Source organism: Sipha flava, unplaced genomic scaffold (genome assembly GCF_003268045.1).
Source record: "Sipha flava isolate LNK unplaced genomic scaffold, YSA_version1 39_pilon_pilon, whole genome shotgun sequence".
Classification (NCBI taxonomy): domain Eukaryota; kingdom Metazoa; phylum Arthropoda; class Insecta; order Hemiptera; family Aphididae; genus Sipha; species Sipha flava.
The window spans coordinates 1,320,014-1,340,405 of record NW_020273107.1 but is presented as its reverse complement, the minus strand read 5'-3'; the positions used below and the strand labels follow the sequence as shown (position 1 = coordinate 1,340,405).

General features: G+C 28.3%; 3 protein-coding genes across 3 annotated transcripts; 1 reads left to right on the top strand and 2 right to left on the bottom strand.

The window, feature by feature from the left end:
• The first annotated feature begins 7,481 nt into the window (after positions 1–7,481).
• On the top strand, positions 7,482–19,195 carry LOC112688516. The gene is made up of 2 exons (XM_025561759.1): positions 7,482–7,523; positions 18,658–19,195. The coding sequence occupies exon 2, from the start codon at positions 18,832–18,834 to the stop codon at positions 19,189–19,191; it is 360 nt and encodes a 119-aa protein (XP_025417544.1). The 5' UTR covers positions 7,482–7,523; positions 18,658–18,831; the 3' UTR covers positions 19,192–19,195.
• On the bottom strand, positions 10,368–14,396 carry LOC112688604 (tonsoku-like protein; the record flags this gene model as incomplete). The annotated part of the gene is made up of 2 exons (XM_025561881.1): positions 10,368–13,014; positions 13,077–14,396. Coding segments are annotated over 2 exons (3,900 nt in total), but the record flags the coding sequence as incomplete, so codon positions are not given.
• Positions 17,741–20,204, bottom strand: LOC112688514. The gene is made up of 2 exons (XM_025561758.1): positions 19,521–20,204; positions 17,741–18,574 (listed from the first exon to the last, which is right to left on the bottom strand). The coding sequence occupies exons 1-2, from the start codon at positions 19,947–19,949 to the stop codon at positions 17,759–17,761; spliced, it is 1,245 nt and encodes a 414-aa protein (XP_025417543.1). The 5' UTR covers positions 19,950–20,204; the 3' UTR covers positions 17,741–17,758.
• Positions 20,205–20,392: the final 188 nt, after the last annotated feature.

The following is a 20,392-nucleotide window of genomic DNA, read 5'->3' as shown; positions in this document are numbered from 1 at the left end:
AAGAGTACATTATAATTAATTCTATTATATAATTATGGAAATTAAAAATGTATTAATCAGCAGTACAAATAAAAAAGACCCCCTAGGACGACCCAATACCCGATAGATTGACATAGTTGTCAAAGATTTATTAATAAAGACCAGAATGCAACTTTAGAGACAGTGTATCCGAGAGATAGATGGATAGAAATTTTGATGGTAACGCTGATCCTGAATGGATCGTTCAACTGAATAAGAAGAAGAAGATGTAATTATTGTATTAGGTTTATATTTTTTAAAACAACGACAGAACTAATAATATGGCAATATTAATTTTATGTTTTATATTTTTACTTGACGTAGAAGAATCTATCAAGATATCTCGTGTATTCTATATATAATATATATATATATATGACAACTAATACAAGAACTTTAATACAGTTGATTTATAAACAAGTTATTTTTTTATTTAAAAATAATTATTTTTATTTTTAAAACCTACTGTAAATAATTTATAAGTACGAAAAAATAAAAACGTTAAAATTTGAATTAAGACTTGGTTATAAGTATATACTATACACAAGGGTGCCCATAGGGAGGGGGCAAGGGAGGGACATGTCCCCCAGTGGAAAATGTCGAAAATCTTGGAAAATTGTTTCTGAGATCAGAATCTATTTATTTATTTAGATAGAATTTAAAAATGTAATTTTATATACGAAAATCTATAATTTGTTTAAGAAAAATTTATTTAGTTTGGCAAATTAGGTTATCAGCTATAAATAACAACACGCTTTTTGATTTCTATTCTATGGATAATTATCAATTCTTTAAATATTGTGTATTTACACAAATACGGTATGTATGTATGTGTGTGTGTGTGTGTGTACAAGATTTTTAAGATTACACTTAACACTTAACGACTGAAGATTTATTTATCGACATTGCAAATGCTAGCTGTACTGTAAATTGCAACCTTTTAAATTCGAATGGCATGTCGTTTGGAATCAAAGGAATCGGTGAAATCAAAACGTCTTCTACTTTGTACTCCCTTTCGAAATTGTGGCTTCAATGACGTTGTTCATTAATTTCTTCACCGCAAGTTGGGTGCTATTACAAAGACGTGGCTGGTTTATATTCCGCAACATAATGATTACCGATCGGATTTTTAATTGCAAATTATGAGGTGGTAACCCAGGCAATTTCTGTGCATTTAAAAACTCCGTTGGATAGTTAAAAACATCATCTTGGTTAGTGATGGAATCAATTGATTTGTATGTTATTAATTCGCCAGCTATCTTATTTTGAATCTGAAAATTAATTTCGTTGACATCAACGTTTTTTGCAGCCAATATGACTCTTTCGCTCAACCATATATGATTTTTGTAATTTTGACCCACGTTTGGGAAAACCTTCTTGATAAATTCGGTCTTAGTTTCAATATAGTAACAAATATTGGTAGGAAATATGATGTATCCAAACGATAAGACAATAGTTATTTTTCCATTATCAATATCGAGCAATTTTTTGGAAAAAAACTTCTCCAAATCGGTCGTTCTGCAATTCGACTTGTATGTTCATATTTAATTTGATCGTTTTAACGTCCTTCCATAAAATTGATGGCTTTATACATGCGTTAAGTTCGTCAGCTGCCGTTGATCGTGGTATTACTGGTAGTGTTTAGCGAAAATCACCTGCCAATAAAACCATTGCACCACCAAACCGGTTTTGGTTCTTTCGTAAATCTTGCAATGTGCGGTCTAATGCTTCAAAAGATTTTTTGTATACCATCGTGCACTCATCCCAAATTATAAATTTGCTCTGCTGCAACAATTTGATCATCGCAGAATTTCTCGAAAGGTTACAAGTTGGTGTTTCATTTATTTGCATGTCTAACGACAACTTGAGTGCAGAATGAGCTGTTCGCCTTCCAACAATGTAGCTGCAACACTTGACGAAGTAAGTGCAAGTGCGATCGAATCGTTGTCAAAATCAATGATATTAAAAAAGTTTTCCAGTTCCATCGGGAGCATCTAAAAAAAAAAAAATCCGCCAGTTTGTGTTTCTTAGAAAAGTTTTTTTTAATGCCTATGAATTATATTGGGATTCGTGTCTCAACTCTTGATAACGACTGGATGATTTATTCATCTTAACATAAAGGGATTTTTTGTAAATTTTACAATTTATTCAAACTTAATGTACACAGACGTAAATAAGGTTCTTTTATTATTACACCATTCACACAATTTTATCAGATTATCAAAGAGGAAAAATACATGAAGTCGCATAATGATTCAAAAGTTACAGCAAAATTATTTTTAGACAGTATGAATTCAAAAAAATAAATGTTATTGAGCAAATTAATTCTACAGTACATAAAGAAGTTGAAGATAATAGAAAAAAAATTGAGATCAATCATAAGATCAATATTATTTTATGGACAACATGATATTGCCATTACAGGAAACATTGTTGATAAAGATAATTTTGTTGATTTATTGAAATTTTGGGTTGATTCAAGTGATAATATTTTATTGAAAAATTTTGACATAACCAAATATGTATCACATAGAATTCAAAATGATATTATTCAAGTTTGTGGTCAAGTAATTCGTAATAATATTATATCCTAAGTCAATAATTCAGTTGCATTTTCTTTACTGGCTGATGAAATAGCAGATATTTCAGGAAAGGAACAGTTATACCAATAGATATTGGTGTACGATATAGATATTAATTATGTAGTGCATGAGGAATTTATTGACTTCAATGAAATTCATGTTTTAAATGCAAAAGATTTATCAAGAAGTATATTAGAATCAATAAATTTAAATCACCCAATAGTCATATGCAAAATAAATAAATAAATTATAATCAACAGAAAAAATATGGTTTAAATATGTTGAAACTTGTTGGCCTAGGGTTTGATGGTTGTTCAACCATGAGTGGTAAAGAAAATGGTGGACAGACAATTATACGAAAAACGTATCCAACTGCTTGTTGTTTTTATTGTGCTTCACATAAGCTTAATTTAGTAGTTAACTATTAAAATTCAATTTTTGAAATCTGAAATACTATTGGTTCCGTAAAGGAAATAATTAAAATTTTTAGAGAAAGTATTTTGAGAAGAAAACTTATTCCAAATATTCTATTATTTTGTGAGACACGTCGGTCAGAAAAGTACAAATTTATGCAGCTAATTGATAAAAATGTCATTGAAATTAAAACTGTTCTTGAAGAATTATTTATTAGTTGAAAAGCAAATGCTGTTACAAGAAATCGTGCATTCTAACTTTCATCAGCCACATAGAATTGTACTTTTTTTGATTAGTTTAAGAGTAATTGCTTATTACTCTTCAGTTCTAGAACCAGTTGTGACCAAATTACAAGGTACAAATGTTAATCTCTATTCTGTTCATACATTTGTTAAAACTGAACTTCTTGGTATATTGAATAAACATAGAGAAAACAGCATAGAATATTTTAATACATTCTTCGAGGAAATCACTAAAGCTTAGATTTTGTGCTTAAAATAACTCGAAGAACAAATCATCAAAATCAACGATCAAATCATAACTGTTCATTAGATGATTCTATCGAAGATTATTACAGAGTATCCATATATATATACCATATTTAGACTATTTTATTAGCTTGTTAAATAATCGATTAATAAAAACAACGAGACTTCATTTAAATTATGTTGGTTGCTTCCAAATGAAACTACAAAAAAATGAATATATTAAAATACTTCAAGGTATTGAAAATTTTAATTCATTTTAAAATACCTAATATAAAAGTTAATGGTTTAATTTGGTATGATTATTGATATATATGTAATGATACAATGGTAGATTATAAAGGAGTCTGAATTTTTTCATGTAACCAAGAAAGGTATAATGATACATATTACATTGCCTCTTATGACATGCACTGTAAAACAATCATTCAGTACATTACGAAAAATAAAGATATGGATGAGATCTACAATGAGTGAAGATAGACTTAAAGGTTTTTGTATGATATGCGTACATAAGAAAAAATATCGATGATAAAAATAAAGAATACATAGAACAAGTAAAAATATATTTGATGTTAAAAAAATAAATTTACAATTTTTATTTATAAACTAATATTTTAATAAATATAATTAATTTTTTAAGTATCCAATTTAAGTTATTAATTAAATAAAAATGTCAATAAATTAATTTTATGGTTAATTGGTTAAATAAATATTATTTTATGATTTTTCAGTTTGGTTTATATTATTTATATAATGTAATAGTATAATGTAAAATTGTAAGCCCTTCTTATCTCATAGTCATTCCTATTTATAAATATATTGATAAATTAAAATGTTGCCCCTCCCTTTTGAATTTTCCTTGGCCACCCTTGACTACACAGCCTCAAAGATGGTAAAGTATAATATGGTTTCATACACAATTTTGCTATCAATATAATATATTGATAATATTGATAATATATTGTTTATATTATAAACATAATATAAAATATATACAGGTACTTAACGTAAATTTAATATAATAATATAGGTAATAATAGTAATAATTATACATATTTAATCTATGAAAATGTTTACTATACTGTTATAATAATGTTACAGGTATCATTGGCATCAACAAACGTACACTGCAGGGATGGGTTTGGTGTCGTAAGGTACTGAATTATTATTTGACTAAGTATACCTACCATTTGATATAATTAATATAATAACATATTGCCGGCTCAGTTTCTTACATTGACTATATTTACACTCCCTTTTTATAATTATACGGCATAATATACATGACCGCAGCGAGCTGCAGAAGACCGAGTGCAAATTCCCTTCGGCCTTCACATATAAGTTAGGTCCTCGGTTCTGCTATCTTCATACATATTTAAAGGTGTACGTATAAAGGATACGGGCAACTAAAATATACTACAATGTACAATATATGTATTTATTTTTAAGATGTATAAATAATAATACTCCAGAAATAAGAAAATAATTAATATTTTGGTGGTTATTGATTTGATAATACATTGCCGATGAAGCAGAGTCGCGTTTAACAGAGGACAATTGCTTCGGGGTGGCAAATTTTATGGTATTTGATGGAGCCAAAAATTTTTGAGAATCAACATAAAATAAAAAGTATATTATATAATTATTATATTGTTATATAAAATTATAATTTTTCTTGTATGACTATATAACTATAATACATATTATTTCGTTCACAAATACCAAGAAAAAGCCGCAGTCTACCACTGCATGTCACAAAGTGAAAAGAATTAAGAACTTGTATTGTAATCGTGTAAACTATTTTCGTTATTCCTATACGTTTTTTTTTCCTTGAAAATAGTCAGGTACAAGTATATTGTTATATTTTATCTCGACATTCGGCACCGTTAGATGTGTAAACATCATTTCAGTTCGACGACTTTCTTTTAGTTGAAATATTATTTTAATTTTATTTTTTACATATCCCAACACGGTACTGGATGTATGTAGTACGTTGTATTATTTACAATAATTTTATATTTACATTTCAAATCATTAATCTCTATCTCTCGGAATAGGGATAAAAATCAATGGTTTTTTTTTCCAATCGTAATATATTTCAACTTCTGATTATATAAGGCTTCTCTTTAAAAATATCAATACGACAGTAATGGTACCTATCCATATGCGCAACTAGAAGGGGTTTAGCCCCTTCCCAGACCAAGATTTAGCCCCCTCATAAATATTCCATTTTATACATGGCATACTGCATACAGCATACTTAACTCACAATAGTGTCATATACGAAAAAAGACACATTGTAGTAAATCCAACTTGGCTCAGAATCTAAAATATATTAACATGAAATATAAGGGTAGGGGTAATCTACAGGTTATTTTAAGTTTTGGTAGGAGGGCTGTAGCCCCCCAGATTTTTTACCCTAGTTGCGCCTATGTACCTATCTCGATTTATGGTTCACAAATGCGATGGATTGTATAAATAATTTACACATCATGTAAATATGTTATACCTATATTTTCTACTTTAAAATCACTTTCGAATTCTAATTCTGTGATCGATAATCGTTATCGGCCTAGCGTCTAATATTTTGTTTTAATTTTTAATTTAATAAACTTTTTCTATTCTGTTGTATTAAGTTTATACTCACAGTTAAATATTAACTAATTAATGTAATATATAAATTTATATATATTATATGTTCATAATTCGAAGTTTAGATTACGTATTGCCGTATCGTTAATGTAATTAATCTGGTATTAATATGATATTCACCATTTATGTCGTCTTCCACATTTTTTCATATATTTTAGTATTTATCAATACTTTCGACTGCAGCAGGCAGAATGCACTGAATAAAACATGTCTTTTATCAGTAACATATTTAAGGATGGGTGAATCATCCCCCCCCCCCTTTTAGTTTTAACAGAGGTTTTTCATGATTTCGTAGATAATTGATTATCAAAGAGCTTATGGACAATTTTTTTGTTTTAGCCAAAACACGAAGAAAAATTTGCCATTAAGAAAAAAAGACCTATTTTAAATTAATTAATGTCATTAATGCCATTAATTGTATTTTTTTAAATAAACTTTTTAATGGCATTATAAAATAAAATAATTTATTATAAATTAAATATATATTTATATGAATACTAAAATATTATCATATTTAATTTATATTTCAGTTTTTAAATCGCCCTCCTCCTCGATTGAGCTTCACATACGCTACTGTATACAATATAAAATAACTCTTTAATACCGATCACACCAGTTTCGACTACAAAACCGAGCCTAGTCAATATATTTGTATTGTAACCAGGACCAAATATCTGTTCCTACTAATGTTACTCACCCAACATCCTTTAACGTAGTGTACTGTCTTCGGGACTAGGTTAACTTTCACATGTTCCTTGTTAAATAGGTACTAAAGTCTGTTGCAGATACTACTAATCGCCACATATATCTATGAAAATATGTAGGTATAATATATAGATAAGATTACATGGTATACAAGTGAGCCCATTGCAATTGTACGCTCGTTATTAATGAATAGGTTTGAAAACCTGAATAACACACATTATACCTACACGGTGAATAGGTTATATTTATATATACATATCAATTAATTATAATAATATTATGTTTGTAGTATCGTAATAAACGCATCGCTGAAAACGTGTAAGATAAAATCGAAAAAAGAAAAAAATTAGATGAATCGAATCTATCCATAAGTACGGCACATATGGTTTTGAATGAGTTCAAAAGCAAGAGAAACAAATTAAAACGAGAACACGGTTCAAGGCAAGTGGCTCGATATTGCTAAAAATCAGGTTTTAATCATAACTGGTTAGGTAGTGTACAGTGGCTACCACATAAGACAGTTTACATGCATACCTGTCCCGTCCCGTTACATACGGGAGTTGCAAACGTCCAAAGCCGTGTCAATATTATATTATCACAGCATTATGGCAACTTAACAATTATTCCAGCGCTTTGAACACGCAGTAGCAACGTGCATATAGAGGTACATGGTACAATTTCCATACTACAAAGGTATACCTACTATTGATAATCATGTGAAATTGATACGTTTTTTGATTCGTTGGAGTGCAATCACATTTTATATTATTCTGTTCTTCTCAGAGACGGTTTGAACATTTAAATCTTACCAGGGCAGTATAATTCCAACCATACCACCTACCCTGAAAAAATTGTCCTGGCTTCCCTCATATCACATTAAAACTACTTAAACGCTAAAACGTGAATTATGTATCTTCAAATATGCTCATAAATGTACTGGTATGCCTGTTAAAATTAAATTTATTAAACCAAAATTTACATAAAAATGTTTTTATCGAGGTACCGCCCCGGTAGTAAGTGCTTACAAGCCGCCTCTGGTTCTTCTATGGTTAATCTGTGTGTACAGCAGTATATGAGGTAGTAGTAGATAGGATACAAGATGCAGTGGCGGCTCTAGCCATCGTGAGGTCCTGTGCAACACGTGATTTACGAGGCCCCTACTACTGTACTGGGGGTATTTTTTTTTTTTAATTAGGTGCAATATTATGCATCTTTAATGCTTTTTAAAGTAGATTTTCATCATTACCGCTGTTTAACGACTATAGATTGCTTATACAACCTATGAGGCATTACAGTTTTTTTTTTATTCAAAGAGTGGTTTGTTTTTTCATGTATATAATTAATTCATTTAAATAAATTACCTATTAGAAAGATTGAACAATCTATAAATAAAACAAAAAGTTAGATTAAGAATAAAATATAATATTAGCACAAAGTATGAATCTGTATATACATTATAGTTATGGTTATATATGCTTTCAAAAATAAACTCTTCTACTATTTTTCTGACGGAAGTCTTCAAATACTTAAAAGATGTAACAAAAGCGTTAGGTATCACCTTATAATACAAATAAAAATCACAATTTCATTATTTTCTTATCAATAAAAAATGTTTGGTTGAAGAATTATTTAGAAAATTATGACTAAGTGTTCTCAAGAAGTACAAATTTATTATAAAAATATTTTAAATTCTAAGTGAAGCGAAAGACCTTTTTACAGGTTTTATGATTATGTTAATTATTTATTTTTTTTTCTGTAAACAATTCACTACGCGCTATCGGCCTAATGTTATCTAGCATGTTTAAGATTACGACTGCCTACTTCATAATAAAATTTAATTTTAAGTATTTGACAATAATAAATGGTGTTCGAGTTCATACTTGTAAATTTTATTCCGGGGTCCCGATTTTTCATAGTAAATCGTGAATTAACTACAGATTTTTGCTCTAATTTTTGTTAACTGAGGGGCCCTGCGCAACCGCACAGCTCGCACACCCCTAGCACCGCGACTAACAAGATGTTACCTGGGTAACATTACGTAATGACTTTTGTATCTTTATCGATATTCTACACTGTACAATGGTCTGTTTACGCATCATTAAATACTAGCATGGAGTAGAATTAAAATAACTAAACGTATTGTGATAGTAGAGGATTTTAAATTTATAAATCATAATGTGACAAAACTCGTTTTACAACGAAATGAAAAGAAAATTCTAGCTGTTGGTAACTGTGTAAATTGCACATTATTACCCTATACTCATAATTTAAAAAATTATAGGATATGAAAATAATTTCACACGCATGCTTCCTTCGTCCGAGTAGAAAATTAATTATATTTAACTATTTTAATTTTTAACAACTCGAGATATCAACACATCCAATCATTGAAGCCCCACTCTTAGCAAAACCTCTGAATATGAGAAACTCAAAATTATATCAATTACGAGTACATGATATACCTATTATAATTTTAATTTTATTTAATACACATAATTTTTTAATTATTATTATGGATTAAATTTTACAAATTATTACTTTTTATTTTTGTCAGTATTTAACTACAATATGAGTAAATTATTTGAAGACACTTCACTTTTACATTATATTTTTAATAATTAAATTTTATAACTATGGTAAAAATTTAATAAAATTAACTAGTAAAATGTTATTGAATAATACTTCTACTATGTAATATAACATAAGGACTATATTATTACATATCAAATTCAGAATTTATAGATATTTATTTTATTTTAATTTTGTTATATTTATTTACTATATAAAAACAATAAATTTAAATTTAACTTTTAATAGATTTGTTTTGGGTATATTTATTATTAATATTAATACAACTTTTATTAGTCTATATTTATACAATTAATTTCAACTCACCTTAATTTATAAATAAATTTTTATTTTAAATTAAATTATACTATATGTTATTATATACTATATACTGTATACTATATAGTATGTTGGGCAGTTCATTGGAGATTAGAACAAAGTATGAGTGTTACAGAAATGGCAATGCTTAGATGGATGAGTGGAGTGACAAGATAGAATAAAGAAAGAGTACGCGAGAGATAATATTGGTGTAATGTCAATAGTGGACAACATGAGAGAAAATAGACTGAGATGGTTTGGGCATTTGATGAAGTGAGAAAAAACAAAAATAGTAAGAGTGGTTATGAAAATGAACGTTGAAGGGAAAAGAGGAAGAGGAAAACCAAAAAGGAAATGGTTGGATATAATTGAGAATGATGAGGGCAGTATGAGGGCAACGATGAGTAAGTAGAGGATGTAGAAAATCGAGACGCGTGGATTTTTAGAACAAACAAAGATGGCCGATCCCAAATAGTTGGGAGAAAGGCGAAGGAGAAGAAAAAGAAGTTACATTATGATTCAACTGAATTTAAAAAAAAATATAACATACTTTTTAAACACTTAATATTTATTATAACATTTTTAGTTTTGATACAAAAGGAGAAATTTAAAATTAAAATTTATAACTAACATAGAAAAATTCTAATATATTATTAAACAAAAAAATAATTTATAACCTTAATGATAAATCACAGCGATACCTTCATATTGTAAGGAGCATTTTTAAATAAATTTGACTGTCCGTGTCCAGTTAAAGACATTTGTTCAAAATCAATTGTGTTAATTTGTGAAATATCAACTGGAGCACATCCCGCCATATAAATGAATTTAACACTTAAATGTTTAATTCTATCCATGCACATTTGTGTAATTCGAGGATTATCAACTAACCATAAATGTTGTAAGTTACCAGCAGACTCTAAACAATTACATAGTAAGTCTAGGTCTTCATCTTCAAGATCAAGACTAGAAAAATCTATTGAATGAAGACAATCTGCTTGACTACGTTCTAAAAATAGGGCACATTCACGTAATACCATTGATGATCCTGTATTACGTACATTTAAATATTTTAAACGCATTGGATCGAGTCTTATGAAAAATCCAGAAATTCCAGTACGCCCTAACATATTAAAGCTTAAATCTAAATCTTCAATATTATCTAGGTATAATTCAGATGCATAATCATAACAATTATGGTCAATATCTACATCTCGAAGAAATAAAGATCGTAGATTAACTGAGTGTTGGGTAATTAAACGAAAATGTGCAAGGCCAGCATTGGTTATAGGATTATGACTTATATCAAATGATTCTAAATTAATCAAACATTTATTATTAGATATTGATGTAGTCCAATGACCAATACCTATAGAACTAATATTATTACAACTTACATCTAATTTAAGTAGTTGGTGTAGGTTAGACAAATATTCTGCTAACATTTTCATGTTATGGTCTTCAAGAGCAACACCTGATAAACATAAAATTTGTAAGTTCTGATAATGACAAGCCACATTAAGTGTAATATTCAAAACATTAGACATAACTATACAATCAGATATGTTCAAAGTACCAGTTGCTTGTAAGACATCTAAAAACTGAGCTATTTGTTCATTGAATGTTATACCTGATTCTACACAAGATTTTTTGTATGTTTCAATTAAAGTTTCTGTACTCCATCCAACAATATTACCCAAAACTTCTTGTAACCCATAAACTAAATTAATAGGATCATTTTCATCTAGTAAAGCTCCATCTTCAGTAGTCAAATTTAAAATTGGATTGACACCTTCAAGTTTTTGATAACGTCTAGACGCTTCTGTTGAAAGCCATTTTAAGTTTATATTTTCCTCACTTGCTGGTATTGGTACGAGGAATAATCTATTTTCAACACGTACTTTAATTGTATGATTAATGTTTGTAACCATTTCATCTTTTTTCGAAGAAATTGATTCATCAACATCCAAAGAAACATTTTTTATATTTAAAAATCCTTGATGTTCTAATGTACTTTGATGGGATTTATTTTTACTTGTAGACAGCATTAAAGGAGTATATTTATTCTTAATTGTATCTTTTTGTATATCAGAATCTTCATCAGAATCTCGAATTCTTAAGTTAGGCTCAACGTCCAAGGTAAAATTTGATTTTTTTTTATTCTCAAGCAAATCATCATCTTCAAGGTTATTTACTTTTATCGGTGAATAATTATTTTCAGTTATTTCAGAACAATATCTTTTTTTAGGCTTGTACATAATATCTTCTTCTAACCACTCATCAACAGAATTCTCAACTAAAGGAGGTTGAGATATTTCAAAATGTACTTCATCTTCTCGTCGTCTTTTATTATGATTTCTTAATTGACTAATTGTTTGTTTATAGTCTTCTGCAGCACCAAATACTTCAAGTTCTTCTACCTCATTATTTTTTTCTTTTTTTTCTAGCCTTTCTAAATTCTCAATATATCTATATTGTTTTCTTGATCTTTTGTCATTCTCAGGTATTACTCCTAAATAATGGTCAGTTGGTTTTTGTCCATTTTTAAGTATTTCTTTTATATCAGTTAAAGGTACAGGAGGTGTATGGCCAGCTTTTCGTAAGCACTCACTAAGACGATCAACAATTGACCAAAAATGAGCAAGTCTACTTGGATCCAATTCTTTTTTTTCTTCTAAAATAACTCTATTACGACAAGCTATCAATGAGTCAAGTGGCGTCTCACCATTATTAGTTCTAACTAAAGGATTTGCACCTCTATCTAATAAACAGTCTATAACTTCTAGGTGGCCACAAGCAGCAGCATCATGTAAGGGTGTAATACCTTCACAGCAAGGTCCACCACGGTTATTAATATCAGCACCATGGTCTAAAAGAACATTAACAATATCAACATATCCATAATTACTAGCTTCATGTAAGGCTGTCCAGCCTAAAGCATCACCTGCATTAACAGAATGGCCTTGTTTTAAAAGGCTTAAAACTAACTTAACATTACCCTTAGCACAAGCCGGTATAATTGGAGTTTCTCCCTTTTCATTTTTTTTTTCTGGTATGGCTGTTTGTTTATGCCGTTTTCTTTTTTTATCATCAACTTCTTCATCAATATCAGAAAGATCTTTTAATGAAACATCATCCCAAATATCTGGGACATCATCTTCTTCAATTGATTCAGTTTCATATCTCATTAAATTATTGAGTTCACTTTTCAAGTCGTCAGCCAAATCTGGTTTATTTCTTTCTACAGCTAAACACTTCATTCCTTTTACCTGAAATATATTTTAAAATTACAAAAAAATGATTAAAACTAGATATTTACTGAAATACTTACAGCTAATAATTGAAGATTACCATCATTATTTTTTTGTGCAATTTTTTTAGCTTTTTCATAAGTAGACCAAATGGAATCAAATGAATCATACTGAGCTTCCATAACATCAGCAATATTTAATAATGTTTTACAAGCTTCAATACTATTTTCACTATAGAGATTTAATTCTTTATTAAAATATTCTAATGCTTGATAGTATTGCTTATTGTCTTTGTATGTTTGTGCTAGTGAAACATAGCAAGGTATTAAACATTTATCAGTCATACCACAGAGTACGGAATTTTCCAACATTTTCTCATAATAAGAGATTGCTTTTGAAAATTTTTTTAATGCAACACAAGCATCTCCAAGTTTTTCATTCAACTTTCTACGTTGTTCATAATCTGTCTGTGAAGCTAATAATAAATTATTTTCAGTTTGACTCATTACTGTAATAATTTTCAATTTCTTTTTCACTTCTTCAAATTCATTTTTTATTGGCACTTTTAGTTTGTATGCTTTTATCATAACATGCTTGGCAGTTTGATAGTCATTAATGTCAATTAAAAGTTCAGCTTTTAAACATAAAAGTTCTGTACCAATATCTTTATTATTTGAAAGTCTAGAAGCAATTTGAAGGCCTTCATCAACACATGCAATTGCTTTAGAAAAATTGTCTTGTTTTGAATATAAGGAACATTTTATTGAATAACATTTACATAGTTCATCATTCAAATCTGCATCAGAACATAATTTCATTGCTTTATTTATGTACTCCATTGATTTATTTAGTTCACCAGCTGAATCTTCACAAAGACTCAAGTTAAGATAAAGTCTAGCTTTCATTTCAGATAATGTCTTAATACCAACTTCTTTACCAAGTTTATTACAAACTTCTAAACTTTTAATATAATATTTAACAGATGTCTTTAATATCTCTGATTTTTTATAAAGATCATTACTATCAAACATTTCAGAATGTAAAAAATAGGTACGACCCAATGTGGCTAAAGCTCTTTGCTGTTCAACAATATCATTTTTTGAATAAGATATTTTAAGATGTAGCTTTTGATGCTTAATAGCATTTTCAAAATCATTAAGATAACAATACATTTCACCAATCATTCGATTTGCAACAGCTAAACGAATTTCATCGCCACAACGATTAGCCGCTTCTTCACACTGTTCATATTGACTCAATGCTTGTTGATAATCTTCTTGATTGACATAAATATCAGCTAACTCTTTGCAAGCATAGTAAAGGTTTTCAAAATTATTTTCCAGTAGAGCTCTTTCTTTTTTTTTTATCCACTTTCGTTCTTCCATTTCAACAATAATTTTATTTAAAACTAGAAATAAAAAAAAATAAATATATATGTATATAAATTAAATTAAATTATTGTAAATTAGTTATAAAAATATTTAAATACTTAAATACTTTTCATTTTGTTATTGATTTATTGGCATTTTTATATTTTGATTTTTGTTAATATTTTTATTTTTATTTTTTATTTATTTTGTTGAGACAAATTAACTATTCCTTTAAGCCGAAGCTTGTGTTAGAGTAGAGTTACATATTCTGATAATATGAAATATTATTAAGAGAAAAAAAGAAAAAAGAAAAAAAATAATATTTAGAAAAATAAGATGGTAAACCAAATGTATACAGTCTTTGAACAAAAAACAAAATTATTAAGTATACACAAGTGTTAAAAAGGGAAAAAATAAATAAATATATAAATAAATATACTACTTATCAAAAAGCCACATATGGAGCATTTTTCTTTTGCTAAAATTACATATAAAATAAAATTAAAAAACAGAAAATTAAAAATTAGAAAATAGCCAACTATAAATTATTTTTCTCCTATTTAATACCTTAGTGTGAATATCTTTTTTGGTTAAAATAGGCAATTCATTAAAGTATTTGGGACCTAGATAGTCAATCAAGGCTGTAACTAGAAATTATTTTTCAGAAGGGGTCCAAAACATGTATATTGTAATTTTATTGAATTTAGATTTTCACTTTTGATATTTGGTTAAAAATAAGACAGAAAAAAATTTAATCTTATATTATTAAAATTAATATCATATTTTCATATGATACTATGATATAAAATTAAAAGCTGTCAATGATTAATTGGAGCTTAAGTCATTTTTGACTGAAAATATTTTTACTGGTATTAAAAATAAATAAATATTTTAAACATTCGTAAAATATTGAAGAAATTTCAGGGAGATTCAGACATCCTGGACCCCCCAAATACAGCCTTGTAGTCAATTAATATATAAAATTCAAATTTTTTAAACATTTTTAAGTATATAAAATTAAAACAAGGGAATTATATTATAGCCTAATATAAGGTATTTATGAATAAAAAGTACACACTTAAGTTGAAGCTATGAATTTGAAGTTAAAAATAAACTTATAAAACAAAAATAAATTATATAATTTTTAAATTTTTAGGAAAATTTAGAAAAATTCCAAAGGTTCCAATCCAATCCAATAAATATTTATATAAATTAAATCTTGAAAGTAAAAATGCTTTTAATAATTTAATAATATTTTTAATTAAAATTAATTAAACACAAACAATTTTTTGTTTGTAAGATAGGCTGATAATACCATTATAATAGGTTTTACATTATACTTAATATTAATTTTATTATTCTGCAACTTATCAGCATAATTTTCTTAGTAAATTTTAATGATAAAAATATATCAATACATAAACTCATTGTATAGATATTGCATTTTTATTTATCTTATTTGACTAGATTAGTAGATTAGTTAAATGTATTTGTCTAATAATAAATAAGTACAAACTATTTACAATTAGATTTTAGATATCAAAAACAGTTTGTACAAGGTGGTTTTCAACAAATAAATAAATAGAAATTATACTTACCATAACGTTAAAATTCATGATATAAAAATTAAGTTAAAGTAGATTTTGTTTTATTTAATTGATTAATTTTAACACCTACTCAAATAGGAAAAAAAATCTCATTGAAATTTACGCATATAAGATTTAAATAAAAAACGGTATTTGTTTTTTATGTCATCTGTTTGGTGATAAAATGAAAATATACATATAAGAAAAATTGTACATACAAATTTTTTGATTCATAGTAGAATATATACTATATATTATAATTTACATTTAGTACTAATGTTAATATTTGTCCAATACAATAGTTAAAATGTAATCAATTTTATCATATTATCTCTATCAATATAATTATAAGCATATACCGCCAAATTTATAAGAGGCTATTGTTAAAATATAACAAATCATGGAGGAATCCTTGAAGAATATTCATGGAAGAGTCTAGCACTAATGTAAATAAAAAACTTCAATTACCTACTCATGAACCACAATCCACAATATCACACCAATGAACTAAAATATGTGGAGTTCTCGGTACATTGCAAATGACATAAACATAGTGACATAGGTAACCTCCCTTACATACTTTTAGTAGTTCAACCCCTTTCCTCATAGTAAAAATCCCAGATAAAAAAAAAATAGGTAATAATAAAAATTATTACCTATTTTTTTAATAGTAAATTAATAAAAATTATTATTACCCAAATATATCAATCTCCCCAATAATACTCGATCCTACTCCGTCTTTACATAAACAGGTATTTTAATATACGAGTTAAAATATATTTGCAATGCTTATGTTACGTCTTTCTGTATTTGTGACTTTTATACAGTATAAAATTATTTCAGTGCTTTTAAAAATATATACATATATTCTATTTTTACCGATATAACAAATGTGGCTGTATTATAATATTATATTTATTAGCCAGCTTATAATTAGTTCATTTCAAGGTGCGCAGAAATCGCACATCCCATAAGATAATCGCTAGTAGCTAGACGTTCATGTGTGTTAAACCAGTGTTGCATATAAAATAAACATTAATATATAATTCTAATATTAATTTTAAAATAAGTTAGTAAAAATATATATTTTTAAATATTTTTCATAATCAACAATAGTAACTATAATAAATAAATGTATATTTTTACCTATATCCACATACCAAAGTTATCTATCATAAGTACTAAGAACATGGATTTGTAACTTATATCTGATTATTTGTGGGCTGTTAAGCTAGCCATACACGTTCCGGTTTGCCGGAGAGGTCGGACTGTGCAGGCGGACTGCACAGTTATTCCGGAACGTGTGTGTGACAAGTTCGCGCAGTTTTCGGGGACTGCACAGGCGGCCGGAAAACAATTGAAAAACGATTCTTTTGGCCTGTACAGTCATGACTGTACAGGCATACCGGATCGTGTGTGCCCGTGTGTTGATATAACCGTCGTTCGACCGGCTGGTTCACTTTTGCGGCATAGTACTTTTGCTGTTTATTTAAGGTTTAGGTTTGTTTTTTTTGTTTGTTGTCAATGTAACTTATTTTACAATTTATTACAAGTTATTTTACTATATTATATTATACATATTTTATTAAATTATATTATATAATATAATAATGAACCGTAGGAATTTGGAAGAATTTATAGATTTATATAAATCAAATTTGGACATACAAGATGAAAGCATATCTGAGGTTGGTAAAACAATTAAGGTTATTTTTTTTTTTGAAATATTTAATTAAACAAAATAATATACAAATAAAAAAAAAAATACAAATATACAAATATATCGTTTATAATAAATATTCTAAATTACGCGATAAACTTATTTTGCCATGGCACGGTGCCTTCATTACAGAAATAATTCATAAAATTTTCTCGTACTTGTTTTGCACTATTTGCAATATTCCCCGAGTTACGACGATCTAAACTGTGCATATTACTATTTTCAACGTTGTATCCAAGCGTAGTTATACTTCCGTTTGCTATGTCTTCTTGGTAAAAACATTTTTGAGGCGCGTATGAAGTAGCAGAATTTATAATGAGAAAGTTATGTAATGCGCATGATGCCATTACAATTTTTTCAATTTTTTTTGGTTCAATATTAATTTGAGTATGGAATACACGAAATCGATTTGCCAATATTCCGAACGCATTTTCCACGATTCGTCGTGCTCGACTTAACCTGTAATTGAATATTTTTTTTTCATAACAATCCAAATGTGATTGTCGAAACGGTTTAAGCATATCAGTTCGTAACGGAAAGGCATCATCGCAAACAAAAACATATGGTAATTGCTTGGAACTTCCCTCAATGTTGTCTGCGAAAGGAATGTTTAATTCTTCATTTAGTAGTTTTTCGAAAAACGTTGTATTCTGAAGAACACCCCCATCAGAAATTCTGCCATTTGTTCCAAAATCTACCAATAGAAATTGATAATTTGCATTTACTAAACCTAAGAGAACCATGCTATGGTGGCCTTTATAATTGAAAAATTCGGATCCACTTCCAGCTGGTGGAACAATATTTATGTGCTTTCCGTCGAGCGCACCAATACAGTGTGGAAAGTTCCAACGTTCCTCGAATAATTGTGCAATGTCTTTCCATTCTTTCTCAGTTGTAGGAAACTGAAAAAAAATTTAATTAAAAATTATATTTAATTAAAATTGTATTCAATTTTAAAATTAAATTTATCTCATTTTTATTTCAGATTGGAATAGATGATAATCTGGAAAATGAAGTAGAAGGAATCGACTCAGTAAATTCGACAGTTGCGCAATCAGATATCGTTAATCCACCAAGGGCAGAAAAATCCAAAAAAAACGATGCAAAGTTGCAAACTGAGGTGTTGCTATCGGTGCGTGATCATTTTAAACGACCGAAAATGGAAGAAGATCGGTATGACGTTAGTGCAAAAGGTTTTGCTATGAGATTGAGGGAATTGGAAAAAAGGCAGCGAATCATTGCTGAAAAGTTGATGAATGATATCCTTTTCGAGGGTGAAATGGGTAGCTTGACATTAAACCATAAGTTAACAACAGCAGCAGAAACTACATCAAGCTGTTACGCGCGAAATCATAGTTCAAATTCCAATTTTAGTACAAATTCTAATTTGAGTTCTTTTTCTGAAAATGGTGTCTACGTGTATCAAGAAAATGATGATATTGCTACTAATCAACAACAAACTCAACCAGAAAATGCTGCTCATTATATAACTAATTTTATAAACTCTCTTGAAAACTAAACAATGTATCTACATATTATAGATTTAAATAAATATTAATTAATAAAAAACTGTGTTTATGTATTTTTTTAGATTTTTAGGTTACAGTATGAATCATTTATGAGAATCTTTGTTTTAAATTTTCAATCCTTAGTTATAATAACTGAACATTTTATAATTTTTTTATTACAGTGATTGATAATTTTCGATATTTTGATAAATTTTGTGATGACGGACACAAAAAAAAATAAAAAATTTAAAAAAAACAATCATTGTAAAATCAATACATTCTTCGTTCTACTCAGAATCTAAAAGTATGATATATTCATTAAAATATTTTGTGTACTTACCGTTAAATATTCCCTACGTAATACTCGGTACAAAGCATCACAGGTCTCTGGAATAATTTTTCCAAGTGCTTGAGATGAAATTACTGAAGTGTATTTTAAGTCTTCGTAAGTCCTTCCAGTTGCGAGGAACCTTAGGGTAACTGCTAACCTCTCATGCGGAGAAATACTTTTACGCATTACAGTGTCTTGTTTTTGTATTAAAGGCGCAACCATTGACAGTAGATTACGGTAAGTATCCTCGCCCATTCGTAAATAATTTTTGAAATCCAGTGGTTCGAATCTCAATTCATTTAATAAATTGACATGGCTGTAGATTTTTCGTTTTAAGAGCCAATCTTTGGCCCATTTTTCGCGTTTTTTTTGTTTTTTGTTTTTAAGAATTAGAGCTAAGCCTACCAAAGCTATGGCGTCGTCGTCTAGGACTGACATATTGTATGTGAATTAAAAAAAGTAATGTGAAAAATATGTTAAAGAATCTGATTGAAAAAACGGCGAAAAAATATAAATATTTTGAACATTCGACGACCCGCAGCTGAGGACTATTTTGGCCGGAAAGCGTGTGACTGTGCAGTCCTGCGTATCCGGCAAATCGTGGCGTGTATGTCGTCATCGGAAATCGGTAAAAACTGTGCAGGTTAAACTGTGCAGTCCGACCTCTCCGGCAAACCGGAACGTGTATGGCTAGCTTTAACAACGCATAATAAGTAAATTTGGCCAAAAAATAAATTTCTTTAGATTATCATAGATTTTCTTCCATGATTATTTTAAATTTACTCTCAAGCATGGTACTATTGTTGTATACAGTTTAGTGGTGTGGTATATGATAATCTCAATTCCGTTATCATTTGAATTTACAGTAACACATTATTATA